At 32.9% G+C, this 26,236-nt stretch overlaps 5 protein-coding genes across 7 annotated transcripts; 3 read left to right on the top strand and 2 right to left on the bottom strand.

Annotated features, from left to right (window-relative positions):
• Positions 1 to 7,525: 7,525 nt before the first annotated feature.
• LOC106767959 lies at positions 7,526 to 8,228 on the top strand. Of its 2 annotated transcripts, none has more exons than XM_014652926.2 (3): positions 7,526 to 7,639; positions 7,729 to 7,787; positions 7,901 to 8,228. In XM_014652926.2, the coding sequence occupies exons 1-3, from the start codon at positions 7,546 to 7,548 to the stop codon at positions 8,018 to 8,020; spliced, it is 273 nt and encodes a 90-aa protein (XP_014508412.1). In that variant the 5' UTR covers positions 7,526 to 7,545; the 3' UTR covers positions 8,021 to 8,228. The 2 variants fall into 2 exon arrangements, with proteins under 2 accessions (XP_014508412.1, XP_014508411.1); XM_014652925.2 differs by having other exon boundaries at positions 7,729 to 7,790.
• A 2,118-nt stretch (positions 8,229 to 10,346) lies between these two features.
• Positions 10,347 to 12,524, bottom strand: LOC106767685 (GDSL esterase/lipase At1g74460). The gene is made up of 5 exons (XM_014652625.2): positions 12,201 to 12,524; positions 11,754 to 11,884; positions 11,435 to 11,674; positions 11,089 to 11,338; positions 10,347 to 10,916 (listed from the first exon to the last, which is right to left on the bottom strand). The coding sequence occupies exons 1-5, from the start codon at positions 12,436 to 12,438 to the stop codon at positions 10,669 to 10,671; spliced, it is 1,107 nt and encodes a 368-aa protein (XP_014508111.1). The 5' UTR covers positions 12,439 to 12,524; the 3' UTR covers positions 10,347 to 10,668.
• A 4,543-nt stretch (positions 12,525 to 17,067) lies between these two features.
• On the top strand, positions 17,068 to 19,229 carry LOC106768993 (geranylgeranyl diphosphate reductase, chloroplastic). Its single transcript, XM_014654423.2, has 2 exons — positions 17,068 to 17,806; positions 18,321 to 19,229. Exons 1-2 carry the CDS (start codon positions 17,120 to 17,122, stop codon positions 19,020 to 19,022), a joined length of 1,389 nt encoding a protein of 462 aa, XP_014509909.1. The 5' UTR covers positions 17,068 to 17,119; the 3' UTR covers positions 19,023 to 19,229.
• A 945-nt stretch (positions 19,230 to 20,174) lies between these two features.
• Positions 20,175 to 22,259, top strand: LOC106769100 (malate dehydrogenase, chloroplastic). 2 transcript variants are annotated; one of them, XM_022783617.1, is made up of 2 exons: positions 20,175 to 20,373; positions 20,714 to 22,259. In XM_022783617.1, exon 2 carries the CDS (start codon positions 20,720 to 20,722, stop codon positions 21,959 to 21,961), a length of 1,242 nt encoding a protein of 413 aa, XP_022639338.1. In that variant the 5' UTR covers positions 20,175 to 20,373; positions 20,714 to 20,719; the 3' UTR covers positions 21,962 to 22,259. The 2 variants fall into 2 exon arrangements, with proteins under 2 accessions (XP_022639338.1, XP_014510064.1); XM_014654578.2 differs by having other exon boundaries at positions 20,176 to 20,317.
• A 134-nt stretch (positions 22,260 to 22,393) lies between these two features.
• LOC106767706 (pentatricopeptide repeat-containing protein At3g47530) lies at positions 22,394 to 25,222 on the bottom strand. The gene has a single exon (XM_014652648.2). It carries the CDS (start codon positions 25,094 to 25,096, stop codon positions 23,357 to 23,359), a length of 1,740 nt encoding a protein of 579 aa, XP_014508134.1. The 5' UTR covers positions 25,097 to 25,222; the 3' UTR covers positions 22,394 to 23,356.
• Positions 25,223 to 26,236: the final 1,014 nt, after the last annotated feature.

The raw sequence follows: 26,236 nt of genomic DNA, 5'->3' as shown, positions 1-26,236 counted from the left end.
TTTATTTTGTAAAGTATAAATCTTAATTTTATCAAATTAAGTTGTTTTTTTTTAAGTTATATGTTTCATCATTTTTGCTGCTTTTTTTCATGCTTCATTTGGTATTTATTTTTTATTGCATAAAAATATATTATTATCTGTTTCAAGTATTTTATATTTTGAATTTATTAGGCAACAAAAAATTTACTTGTTTTCTTATTATTCTTATGTTAGTTATATTGGATTAAATATTTTTTTTCTAAACTTGATGTAAAATTTAAATTTGTCTTTATTTTAAAATTTAAGAAATTGTAGTTTTTAAAATTTAAAAATAAATAAATGAATATATTTTTTCTAAATTTTAGAAACCAAAATATATCAAAATCTAAAATTTTACAAAAATTTTAATTACGCGTTAATTAAAAATATATTTAATTCTATTTTATTTAAAAAAACTTTTTTTTCCTTAAGCAATTTTTTTATACTAACCTAACGACTGTTAAAAGTAACAAATGAGGTAACTATTGTGAAATTTTAATCATACATGATTATTTACTTTTTCTATAATCACTTGACATCTTTTGAAATTGTTAGTTGATATTTTATTTTAAAGGTTATTGAACCATACTGATTTTTTTAATATTTGACACTATAAAAACGTGTATTTTTCTCACATTGAATTATTGATATTATTTTTGTTTTTGTTATTATTACTTTTTATAAGAATTTTTTTTATTAATGTTTAAAACAATGCAAGTATGAGTAATTTTAACTTAATTGGGTTGGGAAGGGTAATAGATACAAATTTTTGTTTTGAAAATCATATATGTATAATCAAAATTGCATTCACATATGATCAAATAAAAATAATATAAATTAATATATTTAGAGAATGAATAGAGTGCTTTGTATAAAAAATATAAATATAAATCCACGTCCACAGTATAATTTATAATTTAAATTAAAAATCATTATAAACTCACAAAAATATATATTTTACAATAACAAATCAAAGTTATCTCACAAGATACCAAAATATAAATTATTTTATTTATTAGTTTACTACTTTTTATTTTAACTAATTAATTTTACCAAAACAAAATATAGAATTTGGTTTACTTATAGTCGGGCATTCCTTTGCTGAACCAGCTGATAAATGAATTTAGGGATTGAATCTTCAAGCTTTTAATTAGACTAAATATAAATCAATAAAATCGTAATTTTTTAAAAAATATTTGGATTTGAAAATAAATGAGTTTGAGTGTTTTTTAAATCTTAATATGACAAAAATTTGTTTTGAGATATTTTCTTAAAATGTTATTAGCGTAATAGTGAATTGGTTGAAATGAATCGACAAAAGAGAAGTATATGAACTTCACCTATCTAACTATAAATTTAATGATTAATTTTTTTTTGTTTTACTTAAAAGTAACACAATTCAGCAGCCAATGATAAGTCATAGTTTTTCTTCTTCTTTGGACCACTTTAACTGTAAAATAAAGCCTATGATTAGTTACTTTTTTCCTTTTATAAAAAAATTATTTACTTTTACCTTGAAATACATGTTGAAAAATGTATAATTATGATTTCTCTCTTTTCTTTTTTATGTGTGGGTAAAAAGGTAAATTAGTGTGGATAACTTGCAGAAGTGTGTATAACCATAAGCTAAAGACTAATGGCAAAACAAGAAAGAGAATATCGTAAAGGGCCAAAGGAAAACGATTGATGTGCCTCCTTAGACACGTTAGCTCCATGTATATTTTTCACCCTCTTCAATTTAAAATATTAAATTAATTCGCACGTATGGATCACTTTCCATGCATGGCTCTAAGTGCTGAATTTAAATATATTAATAGAAAGTGAGTTGTAGTGGCGGTACACGTAATTAAGGAGCGAAACAATTAATTAAACAAACATAATTAACAATAATTAATACTTTTCATAATGCAATGGGCTGCGTGGTCGGTTCAGGATTAAGGTCTTTTTAAATCTGTGATTATGACAATAAGCAAACACATCATTTAATATACATATATAACTTAATTATTTAACTTTATACACCAAATATCTTTCCTATTGTCTCTTATTATAATATCGCAAAACCTGAAAAGCTCTTTCATGTATCAATTATCCGTAACGCCCTTCCTTCCAATTCTATAAATTTTCAACTGTGATGACAATAATACTATTGCTTCCTGCAACCCAATTTTGCTTAACACACTTTCCAGTCACAAAAAGAACGCCATAAAGGAAGAAAAAGAGAACTGAAAACTCATTCCACAAAACTTTTTTCGGAATATATTTCATATGTTTCAAAAAGTTCTTTTTAAATATATTTTATGTACAAGAATATTTGTTTGGAAAATCTTATTCTAAGATGTATTCCATATATTTCAAAAATTCAGTTTCAGAAATCTCGTTTCGGAAATCTCAAAATTTAAAGGAATGCACAAAGAAATTGTTGGAGGTGTACGAGGTAAAAGATGAAGATTACATACTTCATTGGGCCAGGGCCCATATCACTATCATATTGTGAAGATGGAAGGTAGAGCAATAAAAGGAAAATAAAAATAAAAGAAGGAATCTTTATTTTTTACTCCTTTTATTTTTGTTTAATATTTATGGCTCGGGATAGATTAATTTATTAAGAATTTTTTAGTATTCAACATTGATAGTGTAAAACATTTCTTTTCAGATTTTTTTTTTCCGAATATAAATGTAGAGCTCTAGATACTCTTCATATTTTATTCATATTCGAGAACACAAAATTAAGGTTGACGTTTTTGGAAATTGTAGGAGAAAGCTAGCCAGAGAGGACAAAAGAAAAATCTAGCCAATAAACATATTGTTCTAATTTATATAATATAAAGATCGAGTTTTTTATTTGTTTAAAGTTGACTAAACTTAATTTTACCTAAATTAATTCAAACAGTTAAATAACTGTTATGTGTATATATACTATTAACGTGAACCATATATTTTTTTGAAATGTTTTTTTAATTAAAATGTCAGAACTGATTTGTTCTTAGTTATAAACAAACTATAAGGTAATAAATAAGTGTTTGTCAAAGGTAATAAATAGCTTGATTTGTCAAGATCTTCTTATACCATGGAAACTAAATTCTTGATTATTGTTTGATATATTAGATTAGCAAGTATTTCAAATATCTTATATTTATATTTTTTTAATTATTATTTTTTATTATTTAATTTGTAATTTGGATTTAGTTCATATTTACTTTATTATAAATAAAATATTTTAAATGTATTTTTTATATAAAAAATTAATCTCATACATAATTTTTCATTATATTTAATATTTAGAGTTTAAGGTTCTTTTGTAATTTTTTTGTTGTCTTTGTCCATTACAATTGTCATCACATGATTATGCTCGTCTTGGCCGAGCGACCTCAACGTCGTTGAGATTGTCACCAGTCAGAGTTTGAAAGTGTTTCCATGCGTCAGTTGAAGTTTACAAACGCCGTCTTTTCTAGCCATACGTGACCACACATACATCATCTTTTTTGCTTTGGATCATCATCATTGGACTCGTCGCGATCTCCTCTTTCCATATCTAGACTTATTGCCTTGATTTGAGAAATTTAGATTTTTAGGATTTCTATCTCATGTTCATCTGTGACTTCTTTCGTTACTGTATCTTCTGATCTCTCTTCTATCACTAATGTGTCTAACCTATCCATATATACTAATTATATCAATGAACACTTGTCTATTGATAAGTTAGATAACACTAATTATGCGACTTGAGCATTAGACATTAAACTTTGGCATAAGAATCAAGGGTATGTTGATCACATTACTAAAAAAGTGACTGATATTGCTTCAGCTGATGTTCCTCTTTGGATGAAAATTAATGCTCAGTTATGGATCGTTCTCAAGGGCACCCTTTACTCTGCTTTAACATAAATTTTTTTGTTCCTACAACGCTTGTCCTGAAGTTTGAGAATAGGCCAAGTTATTATACACCAACGACACTTAACGTCTTTATGGTGTATGCCATGATCTTTTTAGTGTTATTACTCCCAACATCAAGACTTTATGGCTGATTATATGGGTAAGATTATTGCTCTTTTTCGTGAATTTAATGAGTTTTTGTCTCCAACCTGTACTTCGACCATTAAATAGAACAACAGTTAAAGTTCTTCATGGTATTGGCATTACACGGACTTGCTGATAAATATTCTCATGTTTGTGATCAACTTTTAGGTTCACATGTTGTACCTACTTTGGCTTTTACTTAATCTACTATTTTGTGTGTACCAAGTATACCCATCAATGATACACCTACTTTTGCTGATGATTCCTCCACATTGGCATCTTAAAGTGATGATAGGAATCACTCTCGCAAGCCTTGAAAAGGACGTTACAAGTGTTACCACAATGGCAAGTTAGGCCACAAGATCAAGTATCATAGATTACATGGACATCCTCCTTAGTCTGCTATTTTTGTTAAGGCTGATCCTCCTTCACAATTACTTATTGTGAATCTTCTTTCATCTGATATCACTAATAAATTTGCATTCCTTAATGGAGATTTGCAGGAAGAGATTTATATAGAGTAACCTCCAAGATTTATTACTAAGGAAGAGTGTTCTAGATTGGTATGTCATTTTTGCAAAATCACTTGATGGCCTAAATAGTGTCCTAAGGCTTGGTTTGGAAAATTTAGTAGCATCGTTTAACAATTTGGTATAACGCGATATGGGACACGTCATTCAGTTTTTTATCATCACTCAAATGTTGGATATGTATACTTGATAGTATATGTTGATGACATCGTTGTTATTGACAGTGACAACCATGACATCTCCTAGATGACAAAACATCTTTGTCACCATTTTCAAACCAAAGATATTGACAAACCAAAACTTTTTTCTTGGATATTGAGGTGACACAATCCAACGAAGATATTGTTACATCTCAAACGAAGTATGCATTGAATATTTTGGAGGAAAACTAGATTGATAAATTCAAAATTTGTTGACACAGTCATGGATCCTAATACCAAACTCTTACCAAATCAGGGGAAGCCTATGTCAGATCTTGAACATTAAAGAAGATTAACTGAGAAATTGAATTTTCTTACCGTTACTCGTCTTGACATTTCCTTTGTATTCAATGTGGTAAGCCAATTTCTTAATTCCCTATGTGAAGATCGTTGGAATGTAATCGTTTGTATATTAAAGTACATTATAGGATCTTTTGAAAAAATGTTGTTATATGGTTATAATAAGCATTCAAGAGTTGTTTGTTATTCAGATGCTGATTGTGTAAGATCCACTTCTGGATATTGTGTCTCCATTAGTAGTAATTTGTTTTCTTGGAAAAGAAAGAAACAAAGTATTGTGACAAGATCTAGTGTAGAAGGAGGATATAAAGCTATGACATCAACCACTTGTTAACTTGTAACAATCATACTGTCATTCATATTAGTTTTGATCCTGTATTTCATGAGAGGACCAAATACATTGAGATTGATTGTCATTTCATTTGAAAAAAAGATTGTATTCGGAGATACCAAGACTAAGTTTGTTAACTTAAGCGATCAATTAGTAGATATTTTTACTAAGTCTTTATGGGGATTGAGAATTGATTATATTTATAACAAACTTGATACATACAGTTTATATACACTAACTTGAGAAAAAGTGTTAGATATCTTAGATTACTAAATATCTTATATTTATTTTTTATCTTTAATTATTTATTTTGTTACTTTTTTATTATTTTTTAATTTGTATTACTTTTTGTGTATATTTTACACAAATAATATTAATTTCATACATAATTTTTCATTATATTCAATATTTATAATTAAATCATTCTAACACATAATCAAGTTTCTTTATTATATTTAAGCATATGTTAAGTTGTATGAAGATGTACAATTCTCTCACAATATGTTAGAATCTTGAGAGAAGAAAATTCAACGAATAAGACTTGTTCAAGACTTTTTGTTGTGAATATCAAGATCAAGACTTGTTAATACAAGATACAAGAAACATCCTTTAAGACTTCTAAAATCAGACTCATTGCCCTTTCTCTATTGGCACTTTCTCCTTTCCATTGTGACCTTGACTGTGCTTCAATTTGGCTTGAAAGTCTCTCTTCATAATAAGCTTACAAAGCATACAACAATTCTGATAGAACATTTATGGGTTGTGAAAATTGGTTAAGATAAATTCTAATTTATATATTTGATATAAATGAATAATTTGATAATTTTATTCAAACTAACAACTTTGTACAAAAGGAATAATAACTATTAAATTAATAATAATAGTAATAATAATAAGAATTAAAACCACCCATTGTACCTATTGTATCTTGTGCCTTTTCTCTTTCAGAAAAACAGAAATTTTCATAGCTTCCATTTTTACGTCTAGCAACAGAGCTTCTGTGGTCTACAGGTAGCAAAGTTGCTTGCCACTTCACAGATTAGTGGAGAAAATTGTTCCCACTACCCTAGCAATATCAGATGACTACAACATTTCAGCTGTTTTCCTTGTTGTTATGATGACTTCCACTCCCAGCAACAGCAACCAATGTGCAACCACTAGTTTTTTACTCTTATATTACACTTTGGCCAGACAAAATCAATAGGGGCAATAAAGCTCAAATTAACTCTAGAAGACACACAAATTATTCATCATTCAGAAAATTTGCACATGATAGAAGGTCAACCTTTCTAAGAACTCATTTGAGTCTTGTCTATGTCTAATAAGAGTTACAACAGGGTCCTTTAACTTGTGTGACTTGTCTGTCTTTGTTTAAGACCCGGCTTTATCTGAGTTTGGAACATCACATGCCACTTGTCTTTTACTGCTCAAGTGAGTCTAAAAATATTTATAAATGCTTTAGCTACTGATGTGAAACGTGAGAGTTATTCTTGAATGATATACCAGTGGAAACAAGGCTCAAATGTTTAAGTGCTGTTTTCCGTTGGGAGTTTGTAGGATGTGTACCTACCTATTCTGTCTCTATACAGCTCAATTAGTCTGCCCTTTGCATTTCCCACTACCCTTTGACTTCGATTAATCTACAGGTTTTACTTCTCCAACGTTTCTGTGTCATCTTTCCACTTCCATTGTGTGCTCCATTTTGACTTAAAATATAGCTTTCATGTCCACCTAACAATTCTCTGCACCTCCATACTTGAAAATTATAAGATGATTCAGGATCATTATGGTTTATTTTAATATCTGCTTAACACATGATTTTTTTTTACTGTAAATTGAAAAACTTAAATATGTAGGAATTGATCAGAATCATAGATGCATGATGATTCTGGACCATTCAACAATTTCTCAAGATCCTTTAGGTTTTCACATACGAAAATGCCACAAGCTGATAAAAGCTCTACAAAGAGTGGAACGTGATTGCTCCTCCATAATGGGTTGCTCTCACCTTTTTGACTTTGGTAACATGATTGCTCCTCCATGATGGATTTTCCATGTTAAAAAAACATCCAGAAAAAATATCGTACACTAGTATAAATTGAGAACTAGCATATGGGAAGCCACAACCAGAGTCTGTTGTTGAGAAATGCAATACAAGATGGCAGGCACTTTCTTTCGTTTATTCGTGATTCTTCTCGGGCTTTCTCATCTTATGTGCTTGAAAGCAGTACCAGTTACAAGTAAATTCTACCACATGAGTTCTAATTTTGTTCTAGTAGACTTGTAGTTCTCCCTCATCTTCTTACAAATGGCTTGTTTATATAAGCAGGAATTGAAAACATTGTGCAAGGTCCCCAAGTTCATCTTACACCGGAGAACAGCCACAAGGTGGTGTGCACTTGGATACCTTATGCTTATTCCCATGTTGTTTAAGACACAAAGCATTGTTTTTTAACCAGACATCATGTCAATGATCTTATCTTCCTTTTATTCAAATACAGGTTATCACTGCGAAAAACTGGCACTTGGAGGAACCAACCATTACTGAGAGGATGGAGTTGGAACTCCTCGATTATTCCCCATCAGGGCCTAATGGTCGTCACACTCCAAAAGCACCATAGCGTGTTAAACGGTGTAGGTAGCTGTTTGTGTAGTATAATATTATATAAGTGGCCATAATTGGTCAATGCTAGAGGCAATTATGTTACGTAAGATGAGAGAATGGATTAACTAGAGTTTCATCCCCACTCTTTTGTATGATTACATGTGAACTCACACTCATGTTTGACAAGAATAAATAATACATGCACTAACTATATGCACAAGTCATTTATATTGCTATCTAATCACAAATTATCATATGTAGTAATTTTTATGTTTTTATGCTAATCGTGTTAAAAGTCATGACAGATGATTTCTGATTAACTGAGAATATGAACACTTTTATATATACTCCCGTGTCTGTTAAACTTAAATTCTGCTTTTTTATCCATGTATAAGGATTTCAGATTTATGTTATTCAACTGATAAGAGAATTAGAGCTCATTTGTGCATTACAATTACATAATTTGTATTTCACCTGTTTTATCTTCAAAATAATGAATGGCTAGTATTCTAAAGGGTTCTCACCAAAAGAACTCGTGTGAAAACCAAAAGCAACCACTGATAAATCTACCCAGAAAGAAAACGTACATAGATTTTATTTTCTTATTTTGGTAATACCACACTACATGCATGCAATTAAAGTAAGTCTGGGAAGCATAGCAACGGATCGTTCATGGTGCCAAAACCCTCCAGCCCAATATTAAGTCGCCAAATAAAAAATGGTTTATGTGAATAGTTGCTCACGAATTAGTGATGCATTGAGCATTAAACAGACGTATAAGCTTTCTTTTTGGCCCTTCTTTTGTCCACAATAGAAATATGGTGATTTAAAAGTGAAGAACCATTTTGTCCACCGAGAGCAAGTTGATAGGGATTGCATAACCATGTTCTTGGAAAGTGAAGTCGGAACTAATCCAAAATGATTATTTAATTTTAGTAATCAAGTTAGTTGGCCACTAAGTACACTTGAACAGCGTAGAAAGCGATGAATAATGTTGACGGGGACATAGTTTTGTCTACCACTCTCCCCTATACGCCTTTTCTCGAGCATATCCTATAAAAGTTTAAGGCCAATATATAAATAATATTCATTGTGACATATGAAGTTAGTGGAAGAATTAAGTAGAAGCACATAAGATCAGAGACTCGTATATGTACATTGCACGTAAGTATGGAGATTTGATTTTAATATACTTGATGTGCATAAAGTAATGCTAGCAAAAAATTACAAGTCTTGGACGTAGCGTTCAGGTGTAAGCCTATAACAGGATGTTTCACAGAGACCATATTCTAATGAAGATACATAATCTCTCTGCAATAAAATATCACAGACATTAGTATGTGAAGCAGGTCCACGTTAATGTTGTGTATGGATTTCTAGAATTATAAACTGAGTGCTGTATATTTTATAATCCAGATAGGTTTTTCATCTAAAGCAAAAGCTACAAGATTAATTTCCACACTAAAAGTTTCCAAATCTGCATAATCTTCTGTCATCCAAAGTGGTGCTCTTTATTTGCATGCTTTCAAAAGGAGGAGTTTTATGACGTTGCTCAGTTGTTTGCCGTGCCATGTGAAGAACGAGAAATGGAATAGGAGGCAATGAAAAATCATCTCAGTCTCAGAATACGTTTGACACTTTGTTTTAATCTGATTTAATATATAAATTCTATCGTCTGCATAAACGTCTGAGATGCACCAAAGGATACTAAACTAATGACATAGAGGCAACAAATTAACAGTGAAATGTCAGTTTTCCAGAACAATGTCTGTAAGATTTTGGTGCCCTTCACTATTTCTTACCTAGTACATCTTTGACAATTGGGATTTTTTTTTCACTAATTTAAACTTGTGATTCTAGATTTGCTCTGATAATATATATTTAGCTCAACTCTTTCAGTTTCATATTTCTTTGGTCATTTTTCAATAGGTAACAATAGCTCATTAGACTAAGCATGAGCAGTCTGAATAGACAGTAAATAAAGTCATAGACATACACAATCTTTGCAATCTAAAGCTTAATTTGGGGATGCAATTAGCTAATCATGATCAGTACGTAACTTTTGAGTAATGTCAATTCTTTTAGAGTAAGAGAGATTAACATACGTGAAGGTGCTAGTAAGTCTTCACTCGTAAATGCATACTTTAGTGCTAATGCTTTTCAGTCATTTGGGGTTTTTCACTCATAACAGTAGTTGAGAATTATCTGAGAACCCTCTTCATGTCAGGTTCGTGACAAAATTATTTCAATCTTCAACTGCCTCAATATATTGTAGTTTATCTCTTTGTGTATTAATATATGTTTACTGTGCAATTGCTCTCATACTGAAATGTAGCAATTGCAGTGAGCTGCTGAACATTCTTTGATTATGTTTGCAACCAATTGGTTCTTGAGGTTAAGAGATATGAAACCTTTTTATGATAATAAAAAACTTAAATGGCTGCAAACGATCCAGTTCAGCTAAACCGATTTTCTGAACTTGAACAAGATACTATAAGGCTCAACTTAAAGAAGAGAACACAGAAGTACACACTTAACTGGTGGGTTACATGTGTGATGCAAAATGAAAGGAGAAATCCGAAGTTTCGTTCTTATGTTCTAACAAGAAATTATGTGTGATTATTAAGACACACTATTATGTATAACTGACTGGGACACTGATATTCACTGGTCTTCTGGAGATGGAGCAACATCAGGAGCTGGTGAAGGTGCACCCCCTTGATCAGAATTCAAAAGTCCAAATTTCTTGATGAGTTCATCTGCAATAAGCTCATTAGCACTGTCTGTGGGGTGGTACTCATCCCAAAACACATATTTACTTCTATCTTTGCACAGACTTGATGCAGGTACACATGTAAGGGCGGGTCGAATATTCCAGAAGGAACAGCATGGCGAGTCTGAGTTTTGAAATCCTACAAAGCAAACGTAGCTACGATGTTGGAAACTCTTCAGCAAATAACAACATTTCGAATGATTTATGCACTCTGCTTTGTTTTCATTCTTTTAATGTGTCAGGTTCTTTTAAATAATGGGCAATGATGGAGTATGAATCCTGTTTATTAGAAAAGTAACATATTTACTTACCATACTTATTTGGATTGCTAATCACATCATAGACAACATCATATGCATCTCCAAATCTATAGGTTGAATCAGGAAAATGCTTCCCCAAGTCATCTACTAACTCGCTTACAGCTTTGTTGAAGGTAAGAGCCAGCTTGTTCGCCTTTTCTCGACAATTCCCAGTTGTACTAAGCACCCTTTGAAGGGGAATGCAGCCCATTGGACCCAACCCGAAAACCACCAGCTGTCTTGCTCCTAAACTATGAAGTAACTAAACACAAACATACCATAATTGAATAGGTTTTTGAACATTAGATGCAGAAGAACAAAGAGAAAAAAGTTGTGGTAGGATAAAAACTAAGTAAACCTTTAGCTGTCTTTCTAGTGTTCCGATTAAGTAGTCCATGAATGTGTCATCATTGTATGTCCATGAATCTCTGTAAACTGGCATCAAGTAGTTGTTGATGAAATCATTGCTCCCTAAAGCAACAACATAACGACCTTCCTTGAAAAACTTGTCAGCGGCCCTTTTTCCAATTTTACCTCTGATTAACTCCTGTGTCCCCTGAAATAGCTCAATTTGTTTGTCCAGGGAAAACTTTTGGATCTGCAAGAAGCACAATTTTCATCCAAATATGCTTGCATAAAGGCTATAAGATACATAGTGTATGAATCGTGGCACTCACAAAATAGGCACCGGTTTCATTCAAAATGCCGCCACCACCAGAAGCATAGTTCACACCATTTTCTAGTATAACTTCTTCACTCACAGATGGGTCCAGGAATGCAGGAGGCCTAGGGAGGCCAGTACGGTCACCTGTAATGTATAACATTAGTATCAGTATACAGCCAGAAACAATAGAAAAGTGCTACCATTTCTAAATAATCCGACAAACCCTGACTCAGATGTCTTTACATATTAACACCCTATGAATAACCTTTGAAGCTAGAAAGTCAAAGCTAAATCTTTGCTGCATTGATGTGGATTTGAAGTTTACTCTTTTGTTAGAAAGGTTTGAAATACACATACAGAAAATATAATGAAGCAACCTTTCACTTTTGGAAAAATGTTAAAAAGAATCTTGTATGTCACTGATGGCAAAGTGCATGCATGCTAAAAGTATAAGGTTTACCTATTATGTCAGCTACTGTGCGACCATTAGTGAACCTTCCATTAGGTAACCCATTTCCCATGTCTATGCCATACCAAGGCAAGCTTGCTTGAGCCAGGCTTCTAGAGAGATGCATGTTATTACCAACATCAGAGAGTGAGTCTCCAAAAATGAACTGCACAACCTTGCTATGGCATCCATCAAGACCAATTCCCAAAATGGTGATTACCACAATAACTAATGCAAGATTGAAGTCCATGTTTGTGTAACAAGTTATGCCTCGTTATGCTTTCTGTGGCCATTAAGCATTTGGGTTGGTTTTTTATATCTGGGAATTTTGAAATTTTAATTTGGAGCGATGAGATTGTTCAAAAGTTTGGCAGCAACATGGAGAAAATGTCATGAGCATGCAAAAGGCAGGAGTAGATGGTTTGATACACCAACTTTTTCATTGATTCAAAGCAACTACAACTACCCATAAGATTTTATAGTGAAATCAGAAACGAATGGTGAAGTCAAGAGTTTGTTAATGTTGGAACCTGAAATCACTTTAGAAGAAATAGGAATTAAGAAGGTGAGATTTCAAATTGAATTCTCAACAAACACGGTGTTGTAACTTGTAATGGTAAGTTCACCCAACCTGAAAACAAATGCTGTCCCATAACACAAGCAGGAACGCTAATTCCTACACCAACGTAAAAAGAATGAGCCAAGGTTTCACCAAACATAGTCACATAATTCGCAATTCACTTATGTATTACAAGTACGTATATATATATGTGTATATACATATACGTACAAATACAAAAATATTTTAAATTTATAACAAGGCATGTATTCAAGAGATAAAGCAACGATAAAAAAAATAACTTATTTTGTATTCCATTATTTTTTATTTATTTTAGAGATTAGTACAATAATGTTTTCCACTTTAAAAAATAAAAGAAATTTTTATCCTAAAAATTAAGGCCAGTTGAGTGACAACTTTAGTTTTCAGGTTTAAAACTTAAATTCTTTTGAAAAAATAAAATTGTTTGGTTAGGGATTAAAAAGATATTTTAATGAATTTAAAAGTGATTTTCACCTAATTTTAGAAATATAAAAAAAATATTTTGTATATCTTATTTTATTTGGAGATTATTTTTAGTGCTTTTGATATTTTATTTTCTCTATCTAATTTCTATTAAATTTCAGTTTTGAAATGAAATGAAATTTTATGTCCTACTGTCTTGATTTCATTTCAATCAGTAAATCACTTCTCTACTACTACTACATACATGTTAACCATTCATTATAAATAAATAAATAAATAAATAAATAATCATTCTTAAAATTAAAACGGACCATCTTCCATCCTCTAAACTTCACCACCTTCTTCACAATTTTTAGAGGAACAGATAATTAATAACTCATATTATGATATAATTACTCCATCCACCTGAGTTTTTTTTTTTAATCAATAAAATTACCACATTAAGCATTGATGGTAGGGCCATTTCTTTCTACACTTGTATAATTTTAGTGTGCACCTGCATTGGTGGTGAAATGACCACCTTGCCCTAAATGAAAAATACTATATAAACATAAATTCCTCATCTTCGGCATTTCATCTTATTCTTCTTCCATATCAGTCGTTTTCACTTGTTGTGTCTGTCTATTTAGAAATGGGTATTTTGAAAAGTTTTTAGATTGTAAAATTCAAAATATTTTTTCAAAACTTATATACATTATAAATTATGTAATCCAAAACAATTATTTTTGAATTTGGATTAATTTAAAATTATACAGTTTGAAATGTTTTTCAATAAACTGATACATTTTTGTGATTTTTAATTTGGAATGCAATTTCAAATTTGAAAATAGGTTTTGAATTTTACAATCCAAAATACATTACCTTATTCAACAATATATTTTAGATTAATTCAAAATATATCTCTTATTTTGAAAAATAAGTTAATTTAGTGGTGTTTTTCATCAATATCAAAATTAAATATATATATTTTTAATTTTATTAAATTAATTCTGCAGAATTGAATTAATTTAAATTTTAGATATATTTATTTATTACAACAACGTTTATAATAACATTTGCAACCGTCTCCGCGTCAGCTTCCACGTGGAAGTGAATCCTTGTGTCATCATCCTTATAACCTTCTCACGTGGGAAGATGACAAAATTAGAATAAAATTTCAATGAGGCATATTGGTCTGTTACATGTCAGACTCAATAATTTACCTCTCTTCCCAAAATTCTAATAACTACATCACAACTTTTACTACTACCACCGTCATCATTTCCAAATCCATCCATTAATTCCCATTCTCTCCTACATCACCTCCTTCTTTTCATAAATCATTTTCCTTTCCAATAAAAATATATCTATTCACTAATTTATGTAATTCTATCATATACAGAATTCATTTACAATAATATTTTTTTTGTAATCGAAGATTTCATAAAAAGATAAAATAAAATAAAACTTGTAATTTGATATATTTTGACATTATTTACGAGAAGAATGCAACATTAGATGATATAACAATTATTCATGAAAATAATACTTATGAAGATTTTGTTTACCAATGTTACTTATAGAAGATTCAAAATGTATCATACAGAGGTTTATTTCATTACCTACTACTTGTTTAACTCAGATCTTATCTTTTAAGCGATTACTCAGATATTTTAGTCTTACGTATAAATTACTAAAATTAATAATTTAACAAAATAATGTACTTCATACAAAGTTACCAACCAATATACTTTTGAATAACATACACAGATATAATTTTGCGCAAATTTTTTTATAAATAATTGATAAATTTCATGTAATAAACAATAAATATTCATAGAAAGTAATGGAAAGTATTTAAACATTTGACAATTTAGAATGAGTTCAGTGAGAAAAATTATTATAATTTTAGTTAATTTTGTTCAACTTTTAATTGATTCTTTTTAATTAAAGATATTAGTTATAACTATTTTTAACACATTCCTTAAAATGCCCTCAATACTACTTGCATCTACCATTTGTCAAATTTGATGGAGAATATCCTAAATTTGCCTTCTTCCCACACATACAGAATAAAATATAGATAATTAGAGAGGTAGAAAGGTAAAATATTAATAGCCAACAATATTTATTCTTTTTTATTCAATTTTTCAAAAGAACACTCTTATCTTTTTTTTTTCTTTCTTTGTTATCCTTTCTACTCAGACTGTTACATCAAATGTTCAAAGGACCTTTTCACCATGTCTTCTTTGTTCATGTCAAATGTTTATTTCCAAACATCCTACAACAAAACTTAAAGTTTATTTGTTTTAGAAGATGAATCTGGAAGAGTAGATTTGAGAAATAATAGAGAAGAAAATAAGGTTGTTTGGATCAAGAAAAAGATTATGAATAACAAAAGGATTTAAAATAAAATTTTATAATAATCAGTGAGTGATTAATGAGTTTGATAGATTAAAAAATTATTTAATTGATAAAAAAGAAGATTACAATTTTATCTTTGAATACAAAAGTAATTTAATATAAAATATAATTAATGCAAATAAAATGTGAATTATTATTTTAAATAAAATATTAAAATAGATGAAATTAAATTAAATTAAATTAAATTGGTAGAAATTAAGTTGAAATAAAATATTTGTGATTAGTTTAAGTAAAATTAACTAATAATTTGAATTGATGAAATTATTTTAACTACTAATAATACTAATAATTATTATTATAATAAATATTATTGTAATTATATTAATAGTAATAATAATTATTATCATTATTACTATAGTGAGATATTCCAAATTGAAATGGAAGACAAATGGGTAACTTCACAGAAATAAGTCGCCTTTCACCTCTTTTCTTACCAATTAATAACATCAAACTGTGTGAAATTATATGATTTTCATGTCTGTCTTTCATTTCAGTTAGACAGTCCATTTTTTATGTCAAAGCAACTTTTTCTCCTAATAGGTCATCAATAGAAAAAGCAAATTAATTAACACATGAACCATAACTATATAACAAATATAAGTTGGTCTATCCATTAACATAACCGAATGCATCAAGAAATAAACATAAGTAAAACAGAGTGAAATATAAAACGGAGTTTAGATTGCCAGGCAATTATCAAACACAAACATACCTTTATATACCAACACGTTTGCCGATGCACTTAAGAGTATCAAATTGAATACAACTAAGAAAATTCATTATGATTTGACAGGAGCCGGAATGAACATGCAATTAAAGACCATAAAATAAATTCTCACATTATTTTAAAATATATGAAATTTTTTCTATTGTGAGTTATAAATAGAAAATGAAAATCAGAAAAAAAAAACAAAGGGTAACCAAATTAGGTAAGAGAGAAGAAGAGTATAAAAGTTCCTTTGCATTTCATAGATCACAGCACATTAGTTAAATTAGGAAAAGAATGGTAAGAGAAAAAGAAATGGGAAAGAAGTTCTTTTATTATAAATAATAAAGTGTATTTTTTAATTTCCATATTTGTAAACAACTGCAGCAAAATTAAGTATGAACAAACAAACTCTGCTTCTCGCACGTGACACCTTCAGCTAGCTTTGAAAGCCGAATAGTGAGGTGATGATGACGTGGCAAAACATGAGCGAATTAATGAAGTGCGAAGCACAGAAGGAAGTGTTTTAATAGAGCATTAAAGATCAACAACTCTCTCGTACAACGTGGCGTGGCACCATGACAGCCACTCAAAATAAAAACCAAGGACAAGAACACTTCCCACAAACTATCATCTCAAAATCTATCCACACCAAATCGCCACCCTCAATTTCATCCATCCAACGCTCACAAATCACCTCAAATCCCAAACGTATCTCCTCAAACAAACACACATACATAAAAAAAAAAAATATCAAACCCCTCTCACTGTCTCACTCTCACACTCCACTCTTTCACCATGAATTCTATTGCTCTCAAAACCTTCGTCGGCCTCCGGCAAACCTCGCCGGATGCTCCGCATTTCGCTGCCCGGCCAAGACTCCCCCCATCTCACCGAAAGTTAAGGATTGTGGCCGGCAAATTCAGCCAGAAGCTGCAGGGGCGGAACCTACGAGTGGCAGTGGTGGGTGGTGGTCCCGCCGGCGGCGCGGCGGCGGAGGCGCTGGCGAAGGGTGGCGTGGAGACTTTCCTTATCGAGCGGAAGCTGGACAACTGCAAGCCCTGCGGGGGAGCGATTCCGCTGTGCATGGTGGGGGAGTTCGACCTGCCGCTGGATATCATTGACCGGCGCGTAACGAAGATGAAGATGATATCGCCGTCGAACGTGGCAGTGGACATCGGGAGAACGCTTAAGCCGCACGAGTACATAGGTATGGTCCGGCGCGAGGTGCTGGATGCTTACCTGAGAGAGCGGGCGAAAGAGAATGGGGCTAGTGTCATCAACGGGCTGTTCATGAAAATGGATATTCCGAAGGATAACAACAGCCCCTACGTTCTTCATTACTCTTCCTACGATAACAAAATCGGTGGGGCCGGTGAGAAGCGTACCTTGGAAGTTGACGCTGTCATCGGTGCGGATGGCGCTAATTCTAGAGTAGCCAAGTCTATTGATGCCGGTGAATACGAGTACGCCATCGCCTTTCAGGTACTGCTATATTTCTTCTTCATGTTGTACAGATTTTATAAGTTGAAGCTTTTTAAACAAAGAGGTATAACTGTTGAATTATAAGGGAAACAGATTTCTTCTTCATTTCATGTTTTCTTGGGATGAATTTATAACTGTTGCTTGGTTCTTGTCATTACCAAAGAGAATCTCATATTCTAAAGTGTCAATTTGGTCTTGATACTGTCAAGTCAATCAATTTTGCCCAGAAGCATAGTATATCAGCTCTCAAATGCTAAAGATCTTATTGAACCACCCCAAAGCTACTTACGGAGTTGTCTAGTAGATGCCAAAGTAATGGATTAAGTCGTTATGAAAGAAAAACTCAAGAAACTAAATAGATGTTTACTTGCTGTGAAAGAACAGCACAAATAACAGAGTCAGTAATTTCTTATTTTAATAAAAAGAATGCAGGGCTTTTCTGATGTATGCATTGTGTATGTGTTGAAACTTTGAAATTAATGTTATTTGGGGTTTTGATTGAATGGATTGTCAGGAGAGGGTGAAAATTCCGGATGATAAGATGGCGTATTACGAGGACCTAGCGGAGATGTACGTGGGGGATGATGTTTCTCCGGATTTCTACGGGTGGGTATTTCCAAAATGTGACCATGTGGCTGTTGGAACTGGTACCGTGACACACAAGGGGGACATCAAGAAGTTTCAACTAGCAACAAGGAAGAGAGCAGAAGAGAAAATTTTGGGAGGCAAGATCATCAGGGTGGAGGCTCATCCTATCCCGGAACATCCGCGACCGCGAAGGTTGTTGGGTAGAGTGGCTCTGGTGGGCGATGCTGCTGGGTATGTAACGAAATGCTCCGGAGAGGGAATATATTTTGCAGCGAAGAGTGGTAGAATGTGTGCAGAGGCAATTGTTGAAGGTTCAGAGAATGGGAAGAGGATGGTGGAAGAAGGGGACTTGAGGAAGTACTTGGAGAAGTGGGATAAGACTTATTGGCCGACTTATAAGGTGTTGGATGTGCTTCAGAAGGTGTTTTACAGGTCGAACCCAGCTAGGGAAGCGTTTGTGGAGATGTGTGCTGATGAGTATGTGCAGAAGATGACCTTTGATAGCTATTTGTACAAGACAGTGGTGCCTGGGAATCCTCTGGAGGATCTGAAATTGGCCATTAACACCATTGGGAGCTTAGTTAGGGCCAGTGCCATAAGGAGGGAGATGAACAAACTTAATGTATGATATGACAATAGTCATCATCTCTCTCTATCTCTCATACATTTTTAATTCTTTTTTGCATTATGTATTTCCTACTGGACATCATCTCCTTTCATATCATAACTATATATTTACTTTTAAGCAAAAGGGTTGAACTTTCACGCAAAATCCCATAACACAATGTTTGCACCTTAATAATCCAAAGAAGCAAAGGAGCGTTGTGATTATCAAGCAATGTGACTTACTTTGATTCCTAGGAAAATGATAAGAGCAAGAGCAACTTGTCTCAATTTTTTCTTATCTTGATTTTTATATACTTTTAACAATGTGTGGCCTTTACCTCTTGGTTGTATTCAAGGGTCCAAGTTGGTATTTTATTACATAATAATATTTCGTGTATTTTTTACCAATCACCAAGCAATGCATTTTTTAAACTTTTATTTATAACGTGATTAAATAAAATAAAACTAAATAAATATAGTATAAAAATATAATTGAACCTTGTTTTTCTCTTGTCAACTTTGGATTTAGTTCTATAATTAATTTACTCTCGTAAGAGTTTTATACCCACAACTTATATATAATTTCTATTTATGAATTTAATTAATTGCATGACCTTTTAAAACAATATCTCAAATAAATTCAGAAAGGTGGTACCTTGAAACATCTTTAGTAGAAATTAATTTCAAAAGTATTTATGAATGAAAGTATTATTTTAATATAAATTGTTTAAAGTTAAGGAGAGTTATGAATTTACCATTATGCATACGATAACATCTATTAGCTCTTAAATGGAAACTGCCATTTTCTAGCAAGAAATCAAAAATTGTTGAGTGGGATTTATCAATGCTTTGTTTGAATAATAGGTACAAAAATTCCTACAAAATTAGGTGATACCATGAAAAAATATAAACAATTATTGATTTCTTAAATAATGAAATATTTTTATTTTTTTACATTAAAAATACAATTTGAATGCTTGAGAAAATCTGTTAAACTAAAAATAGTTTTAGAAACACATTTTAATTTTTGAATCTAAAAACCATAACTAAGACATAAATAATTGATATAAAAGAAAATAAGAAAAATGGTAAAATAAGAAGAGTGATGAAAGGACGTGGCAGCAGAGTGAAGAAGATTAATTTTTTCTTTAGCGTTTGGTGAGGTAAAGGGTAGAGTGAGTGTGTGTATATATATTTGGCATTCGGCTGGTGTTTGCATTCCTCCACCATCCATACCAATCCAATCTCTCAGGCGGAGATTTCAAACCCATTTTTGCTTCTTAAAGCTCTGTCTTTCTCATCACCGCTCACTCCCAGGTGCGTTTTTCTCTTTTTCTCCGCCAGATCTCAATCCATTCCCTCATCCCAGATCTGTAATGCGTGATTCTCTTCTATTTCCCCTTTTCTGCTTTTCATTTATCGCTTCTATTGTCAATGTTGAATTTCCATTCCAAATTATGCTCTCATTAACTAATATCGACCATGCATGCTACTTTTCGGCTCTTTCCATGTTGCATGTCATTTCCTTGAGCTTTTAGGTTCCAACTTGTTTCTTTGCTTATATTGAATAATTTGTTGGGCTAGGGTTTAGCTTACATAAATCTGTTGGGATATAAACCTTGTGCTTTATCATTTCTTTGCTGTTTTGTTTGTTTTCAAACAGGTTTCTGTGGGTTAATGGAACAGACCTCATGCCGTTTTTTTGTATCGCAGGTTGAGATGGCAGCGGCACCTGCAGCTACTTTGACTATTGGATCCACCGGTACCCTTGGGCAAAGAGGAAGCTCTTCTCCTCAATTAAGGTCTTTTGGGTTGAAATTCAACACCCAAAACCCTTTGAAGAGTTTCTGTGGCCTCAAGGCTATGTCATCTGTGAGATGTGAGTCAGAATTATCTTTCTTAGGTAACAAAAGTGGTTCTGCTCTGCGGGCATCTTTTTCATCCAAGGCTCAGAAGGAAAACAACCGGAACTTCAACTACAAGTTGCAGCCTCAGGCTTCGTACAAAGTTGCAGTTCTTGGTGCTGCTGGTGGGATTGGGCAGCCGCTCGCGCTTCTTATCAAGATGTCCCCTTTAGTTTCCGACCTGCATCTCTATGATATTGCGAATGTCAAGGGAGTGACTGCTGATATTAGTCACTGCAACACACCCTCACAAGTCAGAGATTTCACTGGAGCTTCTGAGTTGGCAAATTGTTTGAATGGTGTGGATGTTGTTGTCATTCCTGCCGGTGTTCCGAGGAAGCCCGGCATGACTCGTGATGACCTTTTCAACATCAATGCTGGAATAGTCAGGGACTTGGTTTCGGCTGTTGCGGATAATTGCCCAGGTGCTTTTATTCAAATTATCAGTAACCCTGTCAACTCTACTGTGCCTATTGCTGCAGAAGTTTTGAAACAGAAGGGTGTCTATGATCCTAAAAAGCTCTTTGGTGTTACCACACTGGATGTTGTGAGGGCAAACACATTTGTTGCTCAGAGGAAGAACCTGAAGCTGATTGATGTTGATGTCCCTGTTGTTGGGGGCCATGCCGGGATTACCATTCTTCCCCTGTTGTCAAAGACAAGACCTTCAGCGAGTTTCACTGATGAAGAGGTTGAGGAGTTGACGGTCAGGATTCAAAACGCTGGTACTGAAGTTGTGGAAGCAAAGGCAGGTGCTGGGTCTGCTACTTTGTCAATGGCATATGCAGCTGCTAGATTTGTTGAGTCGTCTTTGCGTGCACTTGATGGAGACGGAGATGTGTATGAGTGCTCATTTGTGCAATCAGATTTGACTGACCTTCCATTCTTTGCTTCAAGGGTGAAGCTTGGTAGGAAAGGTATCGAGGCTTTAATTCCATCTGACCTCCAAGGGTTGACTGACTACGAGCAGAAGGCTTTGGAAGCACTTAAGCCAGAACTCAAGGCCAGCATAGAGAAGGGGATTGCTTTCGCTCAAAAGCAAACTGTTGCTGCTTAACTTCATTTTGTCAACGGTGATTTCTTGGGTTATGAATTTATTTGAGCATAAATATAACGAGAAATTAGGTTGCGAATTTGTTGTAGCATCTTTTCTGCTTCCGGAACCCAGGATTCAAATTTTCCGCAGTATCAATTCTACTTCCAGTTTTGTTAGTAGAACGGGAGGGAGCTTCCATCTCTGTTCTCTATACCAAGCCTAGGTTTTGATAAAAATCTACCAAGATGTCACCATTATAATGTAGAATCGGAGAAATATATATGTTTGAATAATACGGCATTGGACCAGCTTTTTGTTTCTTCGTTGAATCCAATAAATGATTTTTAGTTGAATAATTCAGAATCCAGGCAAGCTCTGGCCTAGTTGAACATGCAGTGGACTTTTCGGTCATCAATGCCAGATAAATGGGCCCTTAAATTGATGGATACAAATAGTCTGCTTATAGAAGATTGCAGTTTGAAAATAACTACCTGACGAGGTGTTTTAATTAACCCTACTACTCGTGGATTTTAAGTTGTATTTGTAATTTCTTCTTATTAAAATATTTTTCACGATCAAGATTGTCAGCAGATAGTTATCTTACCTGGTTAGAATCAATTAGATTTTTTACGATATTCTTACTTTAAGTCACTAGCCAGACATAGGAGCAATTTTAAGTAAAAAAAATAAGAGAATAAACTGTCAGATGCTTTTATCTAAATGGAATGCATATAAATTATCATTTGGCATTATCAGAGCGCTTTGATATGGCTCCTTAATATATTTTGAATGGACAAAAGCTGCATGGTCAGAGTTGATCCAGTTAGTAGGGATTGTAACCTTGTCAGCACTTTGAGGAATGCCAATGTCAAGCAAAATCCACGTATTGTACAGGACGAACCTACCCTCTCTTAGGTCAAATGACTGTAGCTCAGTGTACTGTTTCAATTGATCTTCAATATAAGAAAAAGTACTCCAAAAGCTTAAAAACAAAAAAACTCATGCCAACAACAAATTTGCCGGGTAGCAGATTTGATGTTTTGCAGGTCACCGTTGTTTGTTAGGTGTCTGATATCGTGTCTAGCAGGATCGTCCTTGAATAGTCTATCCATAAGCTTCAGAAACAATCAGCTGAGACCGTGGTACTAACAGGTGCTGCGGTGCGCCATGAAATGATACTGGAATAAAGGCAATGGTTATCTGAACCTTCACTGATCCACACTAGCAATGCAGTTAATGCCTGCTTGGTAGTTTGTATTTATGGTTGCATTTCAATTAAGCCAATATTTCACCAAGTTTCTACAAATAACCAGCCGTAAAATTAGCAATTCTACATTTAGTTTCCCTTGGGAATAATTTCAGTCCAGTAACACTCGGCGATCGACATGAGACATTTATCATCTGCAAATAATTTCCCTACCAATGATCGTTACATGAGCAGTGCCCTCCCCTGAAGTGGTGAAATCGATTATGGTCCCTAAGAAATACATCACGGTTGTAAACCCCAGAAAAAAGTTTTAGAAAATTGTGGCAGTCAACACATAGACGGATATTACTGGCCACTCTTAGTGTTGTGCCAGGCGGAGTTGCAAGAACCCCGAAAGCAACAGCCAATTTTTCACTGTGATGTGAGAGCACATACCCCTTTTCTTTGTCATTCATCTTATGTAACTCAGATGAAAGTTCAACAACATAACCTGCAATCCTCAGTTGATGATTAATCTCATCTAGCTTCTCATAAATCAAACGATTTTTTGAATGTGAAATGTCGTCCACAACAAACTCGTGTACTACTCCTTTCAATTCGATTGTGCTACAACCTGGGGTTGTTCGGATATCTTTATCTTTCATCAATTTCCTCACCTCTGCTACCTTTTCCCAGTGTCCAGCTGAAGAATAAATATTCAAAAGTAAAACGTAATCCCCAGCTTCTTGAGCTTTCAATTCAATCAAATGCCCAATTACTTGTTCACCAAGTGTAACATGGCCATGAATCCTACAAGCCCCAAGCAAAGTCCTCCATATTTTGGAATCTGGCTTCACTACCATTGACATAATAAGCTGATAAGCCTTATCAAGCAGGCCAACACGGCCCAGGAGATCAACCATGCACCCATAGTGATGAACGTTGGGAGTTATTCCAAACACTCTGTTCATACGGTCAAAAACTGACATTCCCTCATCAACCATTCCAGAATGACTGCAAGCAGAAAGGACACCCGTGAATGTCTGATCATCCGGCTGAATGCCAATTCTCAGCATCTCTTCGAATGCCTCAATAGCTTCCCTTCCATATCCATTCATTGCCAAACCAGAGATCATAGCACTCCATGAAACCACACTTTTATTTCCTGTTCTCTTAAAAATCTCATAAGCCTTTTCTAGACAACCACAACGTGAATACATAGAAATGAGTGCATTTGATAAATTCGGAGCATCACCATAACCACGCTCTATTATATAGCCATGAATTCGTTCACCAAATTCCAAGGCATTCAAATGAGCACAAGCCTGAAGAAGAAGCAAACAAGTAACATCATCAGGCTCACATTTATCGCTCGAACGCTGCATAACATCAAACAAACTCAAAGCGTCACGAGTCCTATTATTCCGAACACAGCAAGAGATCATCACATTCCAAGCAACAGTGTCCCTTTGAGGCATCTCATCGAACACCTTGCACGCATCACCGCCGCTCTGGCATTGCGAATACAGGTCCATGACAGCGGTGAGCAAAAGGGTATCACATTGGTGGCCATCTTTGAATATGTTGCAATGAACCTGAATCCCTCCAAGAAGATACAGAAGCCTAATACAAGACTTAACAGCAAAGGAAGCCGATAAAGGGTCTGCAGCAATGCCTCTTCTTCTCATATCTCGATATAAAAGGAGACCCTTTAGCGGGGAATCACTCATGGAACAGGCTCTGATCATGGTGTTGTAATGAAAAATCAAGGGGTGGGTGAGTTGCTCAAAAAAACGGTGGGAATAGTTGGCATCTTGCAATGGACCAGAGAGAGCTATACGGGACAAGAACTGAATAGAAACTGGGGGGAATTGAATGAGGTTTGTGCGTATAATGTGAGCGTGGATTTGGAGCAACTGGATCTTTTGGGAGACAGATTTTATGGCAGAAATCACGGGTTCTAGAGCCATTTCATGCTCAACGTTTGAATTTTACGGTGAATCAATAGAGTGATCACCAACAAACTACAACACCAACAACCAAAAGAACTGGGTAATGCCCGAGGGAAACGATTTTCAAAACAAATTCCAGGCCATAACTATGGAAAATATTATTAAAATCATAAAGGGCGAAGATCAATGTTTTTTTTCTTCTATTAAAATCACTATTTTTAATACATTTTAAACCTTGTTTATATTTATATTAAAACTTTTATTATTGTATTAATATATACGTTCTTTTTCAAATTTTGAATTATTGAAAACAAAATCACTTAACATGCTAGTCTTTGCATTATATATATATATATATATATATATATATATATATATATATTTCAGTTGGTACATTTTAACTATGTGTACTAAATTTGTTAATTTATGTAAAAGTTTTTTACTTGATACATTTTAACAAAATGTATTAAATTTTAGGTTAAAAAAAAGTCTTATTAAAATAAACCAATTTTAAATTTAAGAATATTTTAATAATTTTAAGATTTAATTTAAAATAAAAAAAATAAATGGCAGTTATTTCTCATTTTGGTCCGTTTGAGTAGTTGTTACTTTTTATTTTATTTTTTATTTTAGAAAACAACTATCTTTATTTTATTTTTAATTTAAATTAAATTTTAAATTTATTAAAATAATCTTAGATTTAAAGTTGGTTTTTTTTAATAGAAATTGTTTTGTAACTTAAAACTTGGTTGCCTAAAATATATCAACTAAATATATATATATATATATATATATATATATATATATATATATAAAAGTTTTCCTTATCATTTAATTGTCACATTGTTATAAATAGACTTTCGTTTGGTATAGAAAAACAATCTTTGGTTAACATCTAAATTATAAGTCAAAATATTGACTAATTTTATTATAATCTTTTGTTGTTAATGGTCAATTAAATATATTTAGAATCTGGTTTATCTTATAGAAATTATATGATCATTGAATATCATTGAATATACGAGTCGTTTTGATTTGTCTTTTTACTTTGTTTATAATTAAACTAACTACCTTTTGTTGCACTTGATTTTTGATTTGTTTCCTCATCTTTATTTTTATTATTTTTATTATGAACTAAAAGGATTTCAATATTGGAGT

Source organism: Vigna radiata, chromosome 7, assembly GCF_000741045.1.
Source record: "Vigna radiata var. radiata cultivar VC1973A chromosome 7, Vradiata_ver6, whole genome shotgun sequence".
Lineage (NCBI taxonomy): Eukaryota > Viridiplantae > Streptophyta > Magnoliopsida > Fabales > Fabaceae > Vigna > Vigna radiata.
Note: the sequence above shows the minus strand (reverse complement) of the source record. Positions and strands in the feature narration are given on the sequence as shown.

Excerpts from the sequence above, each read along its gene's own strand:
- LOC106769100 (XM_022783617.1), top strand. The coding sequence starts at position 20,720 with ATGGCAGCGGCACCTGCAGCTACTTTGACTATTGGATCCACCGGTACC.
- LOC106767706 (XM_014652648.2), bottom strand. The coding sequence starts at position 25,096 with ATGGCTCTAGAACCCGTGATTTCTGCCATAAAATCTGTCTCCCAAAAG.
- LOC106767685 (XM_014652625.2), bottom strand. The coding sequence starts at position 12,438 with ATGGACTTCAATCTTGCATTAGTTATTGTGGTAATCACCATTTTGGGA. Across the intron at positions 11,885-12,200 it reads CACAGTAGCTGACATAATAG|GTGACCGTACTGGCCTCCCT; the intron begins GTAAACCTTATA and ends TATACATTACAG. Across the intron at positions 10,917-11,088 it reads TAGCAATCCAAATAAGTATG|GATTTCAAAACTCAGACTCG; the intron begins GTAAGTAAATAT and ends TTTGCTTTGTAG.
- LOC106768993 (XM_014654423.2), top strand. The coding sequence starts at position 17,120 with ATGAATTCTATTGCTCTCAAAACCTTCGTCGGCCTCCGGCAAACCTCG. Across the intron at positions 17,807-18,320 it reads AGTACGCCATCGCCTTTCAG|GAGAGGGTGAAAATTCCGGA; the intron begins GTACTGCTATAT and ends ATGGATTGTCAG.
- LOC106767959 (XM_014652925.2), top strand. The coding sequence starts at position 7,546 with ATGCAATACAAGATGGCAGGCACTTTCTTTCGTTTATTCGTGATTCTT. Across the intron at positions 7,640-7,728 it reads GAAAGCAGTACCAGTTACAA|GAATTGAAAACATTGTGCAA; the intron begins GTAAATTCTACC and ends TTATATAAGCAG. Across the intron at positions 7,791-7,900 it reads CGGAGAACAGCCACAAGGTG|GTTATCACTGCGAAAAACTG; the intron begins GTGTGCACTTGG and ends ATTCAAATACAG.